The sequence below is a fragment of the Nannobrachium achirus genome (assembly GCF_963921795.1).
Source record: "Nannobrachium achirus genome assembly, chromosome: 13".
Taxonomy (NCBI): Eukaryota; Metazoa; Chordata; class Actinopteri; order Myctophiformes; family Myctophidae; genus Nannobrachium; species Nannobrachium achirus.
This window is the reverse complement of record NC_137833.1, coordinates 55,683,597-55,696,575: the sequence shown is the minus strand read 5'-3', so window position 1 is coordinate 55,696,575 and position 12,979 is coordinate 55,683,597. Positions and strand designations below refer to the sequence as shown.

Here is a 12,979-nt window from a genome sequence, read left to right as displayed (position 1 = left end):
GTGTTGGATGCCCATCCAGGAGGGCCGGGCTTCAGTCAGACACCGTGTGAAAGCCTCTGTCTGAGCACTGGGAGGCTAGGAGCACCGTGGGCCCGGCCCACTGTTACTGTTTACCCTGCTCCCTCCCAGCTCCACTCCACTCACACAATGTTGCCACATTCTGCCAGAGACATAAGCAACCAGGTCTAGACGACAAGCCCAAAAGAAGCGAATATACTACGGCTATTTGATGTGATGTGCATTTTCTTTTTACCCATTTAGGACTGAGGCCGATTTTAAAAAACACTTTCTAAACCCCGACCTAAGTTTTCTGAAAAAAAATCAAATATCTATTCAAAAAAAGAAAAGAAAATATATTTTTGGCTATATGTACTGTACATAATCAACAAGAACCCCAAAAGGGGTCTCGAAAGGTAAAAACCTCAAACCCCAAATGGGGGGTCTGCAGAAAATATACACCATCTCTGCTGTCGTCCGAAATCTCCTAACTCCAAAATGTTCATTTTTGGGAAAATGAGCTCAAGTAGAGTTAGGAGGTTTTGACTGAAGAGCTTTTTACGACTTTCCATTGGTTCAATATTATTTTAACCAACACACAGACGTAAAGGGTGTTCAATAATCAATATCACATATTTATGAAAAAAAGAGGGGGACAATCGGGTAGAGTTAGCTGGTTTGGCAGAAAGTGTGGAGTTAGGAGGTTTTGTCCCAAGCACTTTTTACAAATTTCCATCCATCCATCCATCCATCTTCAACCGCTTATCCGGAATCGGGTCGCGGGGGTAACAGTTCCAACTGAGACTTCGAGATTTCCTTATCCTGCGCAACTTCCTCCACTCCCTCTGGGAGTATACCGAGGCGTTCCCAGGCCAGTCTGGAGATATAATCCTTCCATCTGGACTTAGGTCTGCCACGGGGTCTCCTCCCAGTGGGACGTGCATCGAGGACCTTCCTAGGAAGGCGCTCGGGGGGCATCCGTACTAGATGCCCGAACCACCTAAGCTGACTCCTTTCCAAGTGAAGGAGCAGCGGTTCTACTCCAAGTCTCTCTCGGGTGATTGAACTTCTCACCCTTTGTGATTTTTTACAAATTTCCATTGGTTAAATATTATTTTAACCAACACTCAGATGTAAAGGGTGTTCAATAGCCCTGATTTATGCCAAAAAATCTAAAACCTCAAAAATGGAGTGAAGAGGTTTTGGCCAGGCAGTCACAATATATTAAACTCGAGGTCCTTGCCATAAAAATGTTTAAGAACCAAGCAGACATGGCAACCCTGCCAGGGAGAGATGGGGTTACGCAACAAATCCTGACCACTGGCATTCCACTACCCAGGAAGAGGGGCTGTTGCCTCTGCTCCTTGGAAACAAGGCTCTGCTGTGAAGGTAGCAGGAAGGAAATACTGTTATAGCCAGGTGCCGCCGGAGACCAGACACCATCTTCTACAGTTCACCCATCTGCAAAGGCCTTCTAAACCAGTAGTTAGTCTGGTTGCCCTCACAGGGCAACTTGTCAGACTTTGTTCCTTCCATTCCATCCATCTTTCCAGATGAACTTTATTTTGCCGCGCTACTCATCCCACAGTTTTGGTGGCAAGCAAGCTTATTATAGTAAACGAAAACTAACTAAAAAACGAAAACAAGAATGGAAAAACATTTTAGTTAAATGAAATAAAAATAAAAACTAAGCTTTTAAAAAACCCGAAAACTAACTGAAACGATATTGTGTGTTTACAAAACTAACTAAAATAAACTAAAATTATAGAGAACATCTCCTTAGTTTTCGTCTTTTGTGGAAAAAAAAAAAAAAAAAAAACACCAGTTGGTGAGGTCAAAGAGAGAAGTTGTATGTCTCAACATTCCTGCCACTCTCAATAATATGATGTTTTGTTGATTTTCTTTATTAGACAATACTTTTTCCAGAGCTTTTTTAATCTCACCCCTGACAAATACCCCATTTTATACGTAAAAGGTGGCAAGCACTTGGGCCATAATGTCAAATCGACCGGGTTCATCAGGACACTTCCGGGTGCTAAGAAATACGCTATATATATATATATATTATATATAGTTTAATTTATTATTATTATTATTTTTTAAAGATTTGTTTCTGGGCTTTTTGCCTTTATTGGATAGGACAGTAGACTGACAGGAAACTGGGGAGAGACATGGAGCGACACGCGGCAAAGGCCGCCCGGATCGGGAACCGAACCGGCGACGCCGACAGGCATTGATGCCGAAATGGCAATGCCTATATGGCAGGGGTCTTCAACGTTTTCAGGCCGGGGACCCCCAAACTGATGGGGAAATGGAGCAGGGACCCCCTACCACCTCGTAGGGTGGGGCGGTCGGGGCTACGACATATTTTTTATTTTAAACATGTACAAGTTACAGCGAGCAGGGTGGGCCGTACCACTACCATTTCTAAACATAGGCCTACTACTTATTAACTGAGAACAAATGTCAATAATATCAACAATCTGTCAATTGCATAGTAATCATGTATTCAAGCTATTCAAAATGGATAGAATCATGATTTATTTTTTAACATAAATGTGAAAAATGAAAAAAAAAAAAAAAAAAAAAAAACATTTTTTGATTTTTTTTTTTTTTTTTTTTAAGCAATAATTTCGCGGACCCCCTGCAGTACCTCCGCGGACCCCCTAGGGGTCGCGGACCCCCTGTTGAAGACCCCTGCTATATGGTATGCGCCTGGTCCACTAGGCCACCAGGCGCCCCAGTTAAATTTATTTTAATGTATTAGTGAATTATAATTGAATGGGAAAATGCAAATATTTCACTTTTTCCAAATATGGATTGTCTGACGTCACAGACCACATGAGACTGACATACTGTAGTATGTCCATATATGGGCATTCTAATATATGGGCTTATATAATGACAACACACAAACATTAATTCACTTTCTTTTTAGGGGTGCAGGGGATTCGTTTGGAGGTGAACAATGGAGGCGACAGAGATGAGGATGATTCAACGATATGACAGTGAACATGAACAACAGCCGTTACCCACCGCCTCTATCGTTCATCATGTGATTCAGTACACCATCCATCTCATTACACCCCGCCCAAAGCCATGGATCATCATCCCAGACAGAGACAACCACCGTCTGAGTATAAGAGAGATGAGATTGAACCATCTACGTCTAGTATGAAGGGTTGCTCACTCATTCACGATGTTACCTCATTGGGCTCATCTCAATCGCCCAAATCCGTAAACTACCAACAGATGAGTATCGCTTTTTATCTGGAAAAAAAAACGAACTGCCGCAGCCACTTGCCACACGGCAAATTCGGAGCAGGTGTGCATGAGGTCTGTAGAGAATCATTGGTTTCTTTAAAAAAAAAAAAGAAAAAGAAAAAAGTGAAAAGTCGCGGCTGTCTGCAAAGCCCTTTATCGCTAAGAAAATAAAGACCATTACACATAAAGGCCATTCTGCCCCTAATTTGGTTTATTGTCCATTCCGACATTGACTTCTCAGTTTCACGTCAACGGCCAAGCCAGAAACTGTGAATTGCACCTCTGTAACCTCTAAGCAATACTTCAGATCACGACAACATAGGCAAAGAGTTTAGTTTAGTCCGACTAAAGGTTAGGTTAGGTTTCAGGGTTAGGTTTAGGCATAGTTTTACTGAGGTTAGGGTTAGGATTAGGTTTAGGCATGGTAGCATTCACCAGGTTAACATTCACCAGGTTAGCATTCACCAGTGTCGGCAAGTTAGCATTTCACCAGGTTAGCATTCACCAGCGTCGGACTAATGGGACGTCGGGCTATCGAACGTCAAAATAGCGCAACACACCCGTCTGTTGAAATGAATATCAAATATCTGTTGTGCCCGAGTAAATGTTTGAACGTGGAAGACCTCTTTAACTTTGTTGCTGTTAGACAAATGATGATGTTTAATATAAATATTTAAAGCGTGGCGATCGTTGAGCGGAGCATGAAACAGCCAGGAGAGCAAACACCAAGTCACACGCAAGCGCGCGCACACACGCGCACACACACACACACACACACACACACACACTCTCACAAGCGTTCTGTATCTGTGGTGATTAGCCTACAGTAAGAATGGGATCAAGTGCCACATGAGAGGTGATAATCCCACAGTCTTCCAGGACACGACTAATCCACACACGCAGCCCTGCAATGGAATTCAGGCCAATGGGGCAACATGCAGTGGTGCCCTCCACTGAGTATCTACAAGTTCGCAGTGCGCTGTGAGCGTGTGCTATTTTTCAATAGTTAAAGCACAAAATAATGCGTAATAACGCGCTCCCAGGTCCCCCTTATGAAGAACATTCATGGGGGGCCCGCAGTGAATCCTTGTACCCTGCAGGGCTCAGAATTCGGTGTGACACCCCTGATTACTACTACTTATTGTTTCCGGTGGTAGAGCTCTTGCCTTTGGACCGCCAAGCCATGGGTTCGATCCCGGGCACAAGTCATGCGGTAAGTACTGGTGCTCCACCTCAGCAATCTCCCAGGGTTCTACCGCATTGTAACGGGGACAGACTCCTTCGTTCTCAGCCCCTTTTTTTTTTTTTTTACCAGTAAGACGCCTGGGGGCGACAAGCGTCCAGGGCAAGGTCGCGCCATGTCTTGGCCATCTGGCCAGTGATGTATATCGGACCAGCTACCCATATATGGAGACCCCTGGCACCCATATGTGGAGATCCATGTACTGTATTATGGAGATATGCTGTGAGACCCCAAACATGCTTACTCAGTTATTCATGTGAAAGTGCTATGACCTCTATGAAATCTGACATCATACATACAAATCCCTTTTATGCCCATATATGGAGATCCCTGTCTGTAGAACCAGCCATACATATATGGGCTGTCTTCCTCCATATATGGGCATTCCCATATCAAGTCCTGTTGGATATGGGCTTAATATTGATGACATCAGGGACCTCTATATAAGGGCATAAAAGGGATTCTGTCAGTGTGGTTCCCGTGTCATCACAGTGATTTCAGAGCGCCAACTCATAGAACGTTAAACCAGCCTCCATCATGCACTAGGATCAATTCACCTTTTATTTGCAGAGCTGCATATCCGGTACCATTTAAACCCTCTATAATTGGTAAAAGGTACTTGTAATATACGTACTTGATACAGTATTATTTTCAATCTTTATCAAATGTCTTTGCCAAGAAAATAGCTGATCTACAAGCTCACAACGCGTTGCGATGCAACACTTTGTGAGCTTGAAGATCTGCTATTTTTTTGATCTTGTAGATCTTGCAGATCTGCTATTTTTTTAATAATATCGTAAATCGCGATTTATTTTGTCACAAAATATGTGATATGACATTTTCATATCGTCCCATCCCTACCACTGACCCAACTACATTTCCCAACCGTTCAGAGACTGGTGGTTGTGTGATCTCGGCACGTTTCATAAATCTGCCATTCAGCAGCAGACATGTTTGCCCAGGTCAGCCAATCGGCTGTGATTGCGGGCACTCAGCTGATGAGTTGATAGTCCATCTGGGCTGCTTGGAAGTACAACAAAAATCACACTCGTGTGAACTGAGCGGTGGAGGCTGTGTGTGTGTGTGTGTGTGTGTGTGTGTGTGTGTGTGTGTGTGTGCGTGCGTGCGTGCGTGCGTGCGTGCGTGCGTGCGTGCGTGCGTGCGTGTGTGTGTGTGAATGTGAGTCTGAACAACAGCGCCCCTCCCTTAACATGTGTGGTCAGAAAAGGTTACTGCAGGCTACAGACACGGACGGACGCATACAGACAGACATACATACCCACACACACGGCCACGTATAGGAGCGTTGTGACCACCGCTCAAAAAGACAATAAAGCAATAAAGAAAAAGAAAAGGCACCTCACAATCGACAGAGGTGTAGGTAGGTAACTACCAGTCGGGTGCAGGGGAACCATCAGGGGTCCAAATGGACCCCTTTTTAATCCATTCTATTTGTTTTCGTGCCAAGGACGACCAAAACGATATGTATTTGGCTGCGGACCCCCATCTGACAATGTTTTGTGCCAGGGACCCCCAGGTGAGAAGATTTGTGTTAAACAAAACATTTTCAAGAAAAAAGTGACTCACTATTTTTTGAGAACCACTGTTCTAAAGTTTTTTAGAGATTAATTTTTATGTATTTTTTTTGCTATATATACACAGCTAAAATCTAAAATGACACGGATGCTTTACCGGTTTTAACTCTGAAAGTGTATCAAACGAGGGTCTTTGGACTGATGTATATCACATCTCAAATGTTTTTCATGTCAAGGGCCCCCAAATGAATGTCCGGTCTGAAATTGTTTTGTACCAGGGACCACTATACACAGTACAAGGTTTGTGCTATTAAAATGTTATCATAATAATGTTATAAAAAATATAAAAATGGGGGGTCGGCGGCCAAATACACATGATGTTGGGGGACACTGATATAGCAACATATGTTTTTCAGAAAACTTTTAGGATTTAGAAGCAATTTGTAGAATCTTAAAAAATGGGTTAACTCATTCAATTTGCTGGAGACCACCTGGAACCCCCCCCAGGGACTGACCACAACAAGGGGGGGGGGGACTGAGTTACTATAGGGCCCAATGTGGAGGGGCCTTAATTATTTTATACTTTAGCTATATATTGAAAAATAGCAGATATACAAGCTCACAGCGCGGCACCGAGTGCCGCGCTGCGAGCTTGTAGATCTGCTATTTTTTAAAAGTCGTGAATTTTTTTTTTCAAATACTTGAATATATGTATTTTTTAAGCGAACATTTGTAACTAAACATTTTGAGATGGGGGTCCGTGGGCAAACACATATCATTTTGGGGGTCCTTCACATGAAAACGTTTGAGCACCACTGACATAGAAACGTAGGTTTTTTCAAAAAACCTTAGAAGGATTTGAAATATGCAAAGACAAAAATAGCAGATCTACAAGCTCGCAGAGTGGCACTCGGTGCTGCGCTGTGAGCTTGTAGATCTGCTATTTTTCAATAGTTAATGCACAAACTAATGCATAATAATGCGTTGGTGCGACACCCCTGGAGGTGAGTGACACTTACACGACCCATATTCCAGTGATGGTCAGAGCTGGCAGGCTGACAGGGAGGATCACCCACAGAGACATCTATCTGTCTGTCTGTCTGCGGTCAGCGGGCTCCCAGACCGACGGCAGCACACCTGTCCTTCCTTCTTCTTCCTCTTCTTCTTCTTTTCCTCTTCCTCCTCGGCCAGCCAACAGGAAGCACTCCCTGCTCATCGGGTACCGCTGGCATTTAACTCCGGATCGGTGGCGTCGTCATCGTGTCGCTTGCATCGCGGACGGGTCGCGCGGCAGCCTGTGGCCAACGGGACAGTTTACATGTTAGCAGGCACGTGCACACATAGACATCAAAGGGGGCTTGAGCCCCTGCCCTTTTACCTGTCTGTAAAAAGTGCCCTCTCCAGACCATGGATGCAGTTTTCACTATGGTGAAAGAAATGCAAATGCCCCTCTTTCCATGCCATACCTGAAGGCAGCATTCAAGAGAATTGCCTTGTCCAAACTCTCCTGAACTTGAATGCTGCATCTTTTGTTGAAAGAATTGCCCTCTCTGTGTAGAAATCCATGCTGTTACGCCGCATCTCCAGTGTACACTTGATTATACTTAGTTCAGTGTGGTATCAAGCACTGAAAATTGCCGACCTCCAAGTTCAAACATGTCGCACTGCGACACGTTGTGAGCTTGGAGGTCTGCTATTTTTGATATTTTCACCAAAAGGCCCCTTTAGAAATGTCAGCCCCTGCCTCTCTAATATTCTCTGCACGTCCCTGCATGTTAGGCAATTAGCAGATGCTCTTTATCCAGAGCAGAGCGTACTTACAATAATACAGACATTGACATTAGGGGATGCCCACGTGCCCCTGGCAGGTAAATAAAACTTTCGGGCGGGTAGAGGTGGTTTGCCTTCAGGTTGCCTGACCGGGCAAGTGCTTGAACGTAGTGCACGGACACAACCGTCTATAAACACAACTCAGGATATCTGTCTAAGAACGTGGCTAGTCTTCTGGTCTGTGGAATGTAAAATAGGGGCACTGTTGACCTAGAATGTTTAATTTAATGTATAATTGTCATTGTTGCTACACTTAAAAATATAAAGTGTGAACCCATAGTCATATTCATAGCTATGTACCGTAGGTATTTGGCATAACAATTTAGGTATGACATTTTTATCTCACATAAGTAAAGAAAAAAGAAAGAAAAATGTGTTAAATTGAACAGTTAACATTTTTACCTATCATTTTGTAATGGACGATTTCCTTTTTGGGCAAGTGGGCATGACCTTTGGGTAAGTAGAACATGACTTGTATTTGCCCCACAGGCAAGCGCCTCTGAGACCTTAGTGTCAACCCCTGATAATAAGCATAATATTATTATAATAATAATACTAATTGCGTGAACAGAATGCAGATAGAGCTGTGTAGTGCTTCGAGGAAAGTACAATCATGCCAGGTGAACCATGAACCCAGCATCTGTCTGAACAGTATATGCTTACGTAAATAACAATCTGTACTTTGATTGAAACTATAGGATACCAGGTAAACAATGAACCTAGCGTTATGTCTTATAACAATATGCTATCTGAATTACATTCTTGACATTTTGCGGACTCAAAAACAAAACTAAAACAACTTTAAAGGAACAAAACATGGGAAGAAGTCATCAATATAATTATGTCTGTGTGGTAACCATATATCTTGGTCAGTTGTCAGCATCAATTCAGAGGTAGATGTCAATAGTTAGCCTACTCATCACTGCTTCGGAAGCTTTCAGGCCAAGGTGCCCCAAAGTAATCATATTATTTGAAATTTGGAACTGGGAATTGTAGGAGACGAGTTGAGGCATTACATTTTCTTTGACAAATTGTAAGTCCCACAGTAATAATATATTGTGAAAATAGCAGATCAACAAGCTCATAACGTCTTGCAAAAACGGTTGTAGATCAGCTATTTTCAAAATGTTTGCCTCTTTCTTATATTTTTAGACTAATTTGGCCAATGTTTGACCAGTTTTATAGCATAGTTTTTCTTTACTACTAAAAGTCTCTCTCTTTTTTTTAACTAGGCCAATTAAAAGTGTCTTAAAAGTCTTTTAGATTGTCACTTCACCGTCATCTGGGGACCCCCACCAAATCAATCAAATCAAAACCTGGGGGTCCCGACCCACATGTTGAGAACCACTCTAGTCTAGACAGGGGTTATTATAGCATAGATCTGCTCTGCTGACACTTCTCCTTTGCCATCATGCATGCAACATTTATGAACGATCAATTCGTTTTCCCCCATTTTTCTGGGCTGATCTTCAATGCATGCTGATGCTGACACAGTATGTCCTAGATCAGATAGTAGACTATAATTATCTACGATACAGCACCAGTGGCGTCAGTTCAGAGAAAGGTAAGGTATGGCAACATCTGGTGTCTTGCACGCGCGACACCAGTCATGTTGCCATACCTTAGCAGCAACAGGCATGATACATTCATTTTAAGAAGTACATTCTATTATTTTCCCCAAAAATGTTCTATGGTTTCTTGGGCTGGATATGGCAGGCTGGAACGGTTGTTCAAGTGCAGCTAAACTTGACATAATATAAACGTGCCACAATTAACAATAATGAATTGCACCTGTGCAGCTGACCTGCGGAACCTGGAAATATACTATTCTATCAAGATGGGGAGAATAAAAGTGTGGAGAATACAATTATAATAGACCTACCTTGTTAAATTTTGCATTTGTAGTTATTTTTTACTGTAATTTAACAACATAATAACCAGCACAGACAGACAATGAGACATTAACGGATTTATATTTTAAAGTAGCCTAACTTGTATTCTCCCCCCTGGACCCAGGGTATGGCAGCTGCATACCCCTGCCATACCCAATTCACGCCCCCTGTACAGCACGCTCTGCTTTAGACATCATTTATTCCGCTTTTAAACGTAGTTTCCCCCAGAAGAAACAACCTAGAGCTCTTCTAGGCTAGGCTAGCGTTACCAACTAAACCAACAACTAAACCAACGCGTGCAATGGGGTTTCTTCCTTCCTCTAAAAGTTGTCAGTTTTCACAGTTTGTCAGTGACTTTTCCATCGCACACCAACCTTTTGTCCATGGAGGACTGGAGCACCTCTGGAAGAGCTAGCAGAAGAAGCAGTTACCTTCCTCCAACACGACCCGCTGGGACACGGAGTTCAAAAGAAACCGAGCAAAACCTCGTCCTCCGCCCTTTAAATCAACTGAAATATCAATCTGTCGTTAAAACATAACGGTGAATTAACGCGTAATTAAAATGTATGTAACCCCGGCGTCCACAGTGTGTGTATAATGTGTGTGTGTGTGTAGGTTCCCCCAGCTGTTTGATTGAACTCGCTTGATAGAACCGTCTCCCTCACACCGGAGGGGCGGGGCCAGATGCGTCAGTTGGGTATGGCAAGGTATGGCAGCTGCCAATGTACTTCTTAAAATAAGTTCATCCAGAGGCGTCAATTGGGTATGGCAAGCAATGGCAGCTGCCATACCTTGGCTACAAGGGGGAAATAATAAAATGTAGCCTACTTTTCATCGTGCCTGTTGCTAAAGGTATGGCAACATGACTGGTGTCTTGCGCGTGCAATACACCAGTCATTTTGCCATATCTTATCTTTTTCTGAACTGACGCCACTGAATTCATCGTGCCTGTTGCTAAGGTATGGCAACATACCTTAACTTTTGCTGAACTGACTGACGCCACTGGGCGGGGCCACATTATGATGACTGTGGGGGTCCTCTGTCCCTGCCAGGGGGCCCCCGGCAAAAAATGAGTGGTGGTGAGGAAAGTACTCACATGTTTTAGGCTACTTGAGTGAAAGTATCAATAGGCCTACTGCAATTTAGAAATAGTCAGTCTGTTACAATTAGAAGTCTGGAATTCTAAATGTAGCCTACTATCCGAGTAAATGTAGGCTACTTGTATTTGCATCAAAATATATAGGTTACATAACGCATCAAAACTACAATGTTTGAAAATCAATTTGGGGTCCTTTTAATATTGACATGAAAGGTTCTGAGAATAGTGGTGGTGACAGAATGACAGTTGATTTTAAATATAGGTCTACAATCTATGGTATTTTATTCACCAGGGCACGCGTTTATTTCAACTTGAATAGAATTTGTGGAAAATAGCTTTTATTTAATGGCCACCTAAACATAGCCTATAAAGGAGGATTGTGTGTACTCTGGAGAGAGATCACTAGATCAATAGTCTTATAAAAGAGACCTGGGACGCTTGGTATGGTATCTTAACCAAGGCATCTTTGTGGGGTTTTTCTTCGTTTTTTTTTGTCAGTTTGACCACAAAACCAGAAGAGGATAAATGTGTTGCACACTCATCGATGTTATCATGTTGAGCCAGCTCAGCGTTCTGTTGAACATGACATTTGTGTGAACTGACTGAAGTTTAGGCTACCAGGAAACTTTGACCAATGCGGTTTGTTTGACAGTAAATTAATGTAAAAATGTGTTTGTGCTGCCCTCTGGTGGCTCAACATCAGTATGTCTCAGTAGTATCTTCTACCTCTGCATGCAAAAACAGAACAGGCTAGAAGGGGTGTGTGTGTGTGTGTGTGTGTGTGTGTGTGTGTGTGTGTGTGTGTGTGTGTGTGTGTGTGTGTGTGTGTGTGTGTGTGTGTGTGTGTGTGTGCGTGCGTGCGCGTGCGTGCGCGTGCGCGTGCGTGTGTGTGTGTGCGCGCGCGAGCGTGCATGTGTCAGTTTTCTTTGGATTAGATGTAATTAAAAGAACATTTATTATTTTAATTCGCATTTTTTACCATTCCAAAATGTTTGTTTTCAGACAATGAAGGGACACAGGACAACAGAGATAACTGTTGGAATAAATCTTATTTTAAATGGCAAGAGAATTTCTATAAATATAAACTGAGAGGTTATAAACACAAAAAAGATATGCATATCTGACTAATAAAATGAAATATAAGATAATCTGACCCCTTAACTGATTGTATCGGTACAATGACGACTCATTTTACAAGGTTTTAAAGAAAGGAAAATAAATGAAAAGAATTACACTTTAACATTATTAGACCAATTATTTTTTTAATATTACAATCTTAGTGGTTTGAGAATTATTTGGGGGCCCACTTGGAATATCCAAACAGAAATGGCCGTCCTTAACCTTTGCGTCACCAGACTTTCCACTGCGGAGGAAAGCCTGGTATTCATTCTAAAACTGAGCACACAAAGTGAAACGGAGCGTTTTGCATCGCTCAAAAAAAAAAAGAAAAAACAATCGCGGTGCGCATCGCAAGAGGTTCTGGTTGTGTGCTCCGGTTCCACCTGATGATGACTTAAAGTTATTTCCGCTCCAGAGTCCAGACAGGATCAGAAACCTCGAAAAGACCTGTCACAATTATGACATAATCGTCGAATCGCTCACAACACGTTGCGATGCAACACGTGAGCTTGTAGATTGGCCATTTCCACAATCAATGTTCTTTTTTAAAGGAGTAGTTCACCCCCAACGTTTTTTTTTCTTTCTTTTTTCTATTGATTACTCATGCCATGGAGACTTGAGTTCAATAATTTTGTCGCATTCCTAAGACCAAAAAAAAAAAAAAAAAAAAAATATATATATATATATATATATATATATATATATATATATTATATATATATATATATATATATATTATAATACATTTAACCCCATTGATTCCGGATGGGGACCCGGATGCATGGTACTCGTTGGGGACTCAAATGAATGGCAGTGGATGGGGAAACCGCCAGGGTACTTTTATGTATATATATTTTTGTCTTTGGAATGCGACAAAAAACAAAAAAATATTATTGAGTCAAGTCAAGTCTCCATGGCATGAGTAATCAATAGAAAAAAAGTCATTTTGGGCGTGAACTACTCCTTTAAGTATATAAATTGGCAAATATGACAGCCATTC

General features: G+C 42.2%; 1 protein-coding gene across 1 annotated transcript in view; it reads right to left on the bottom strand.

Moving 5' to 3' along the window:
- LOC308297082 (transmembrane protein 150A) overlaps positions 1-10,381 on the bottom strand; it is a 100,599-nt gene extending 90,218 nt beyond the window's left edge. Inside the window, exons 1-2 of the mRNA XM_080740484.1 lie at positions 10,136-10,381; positions 7,059-7,334 (exon numbers count right to left, since the gene is read on the bottom strand). Coding sequence (XP_080596610.1) covers positions 7,059-7,123 — 65 coding nt within the window. The 5' untranslated portion in view covers positions 7,124-7,334; positions 10,136-10,381. The remainder of the gene's footprint in view (positions 1-7,058; positions 7,335-10,135) is intronic.
- Between the last annotated feature and the right edge of the window lie 2,598 nt (positions 10,382-12,979).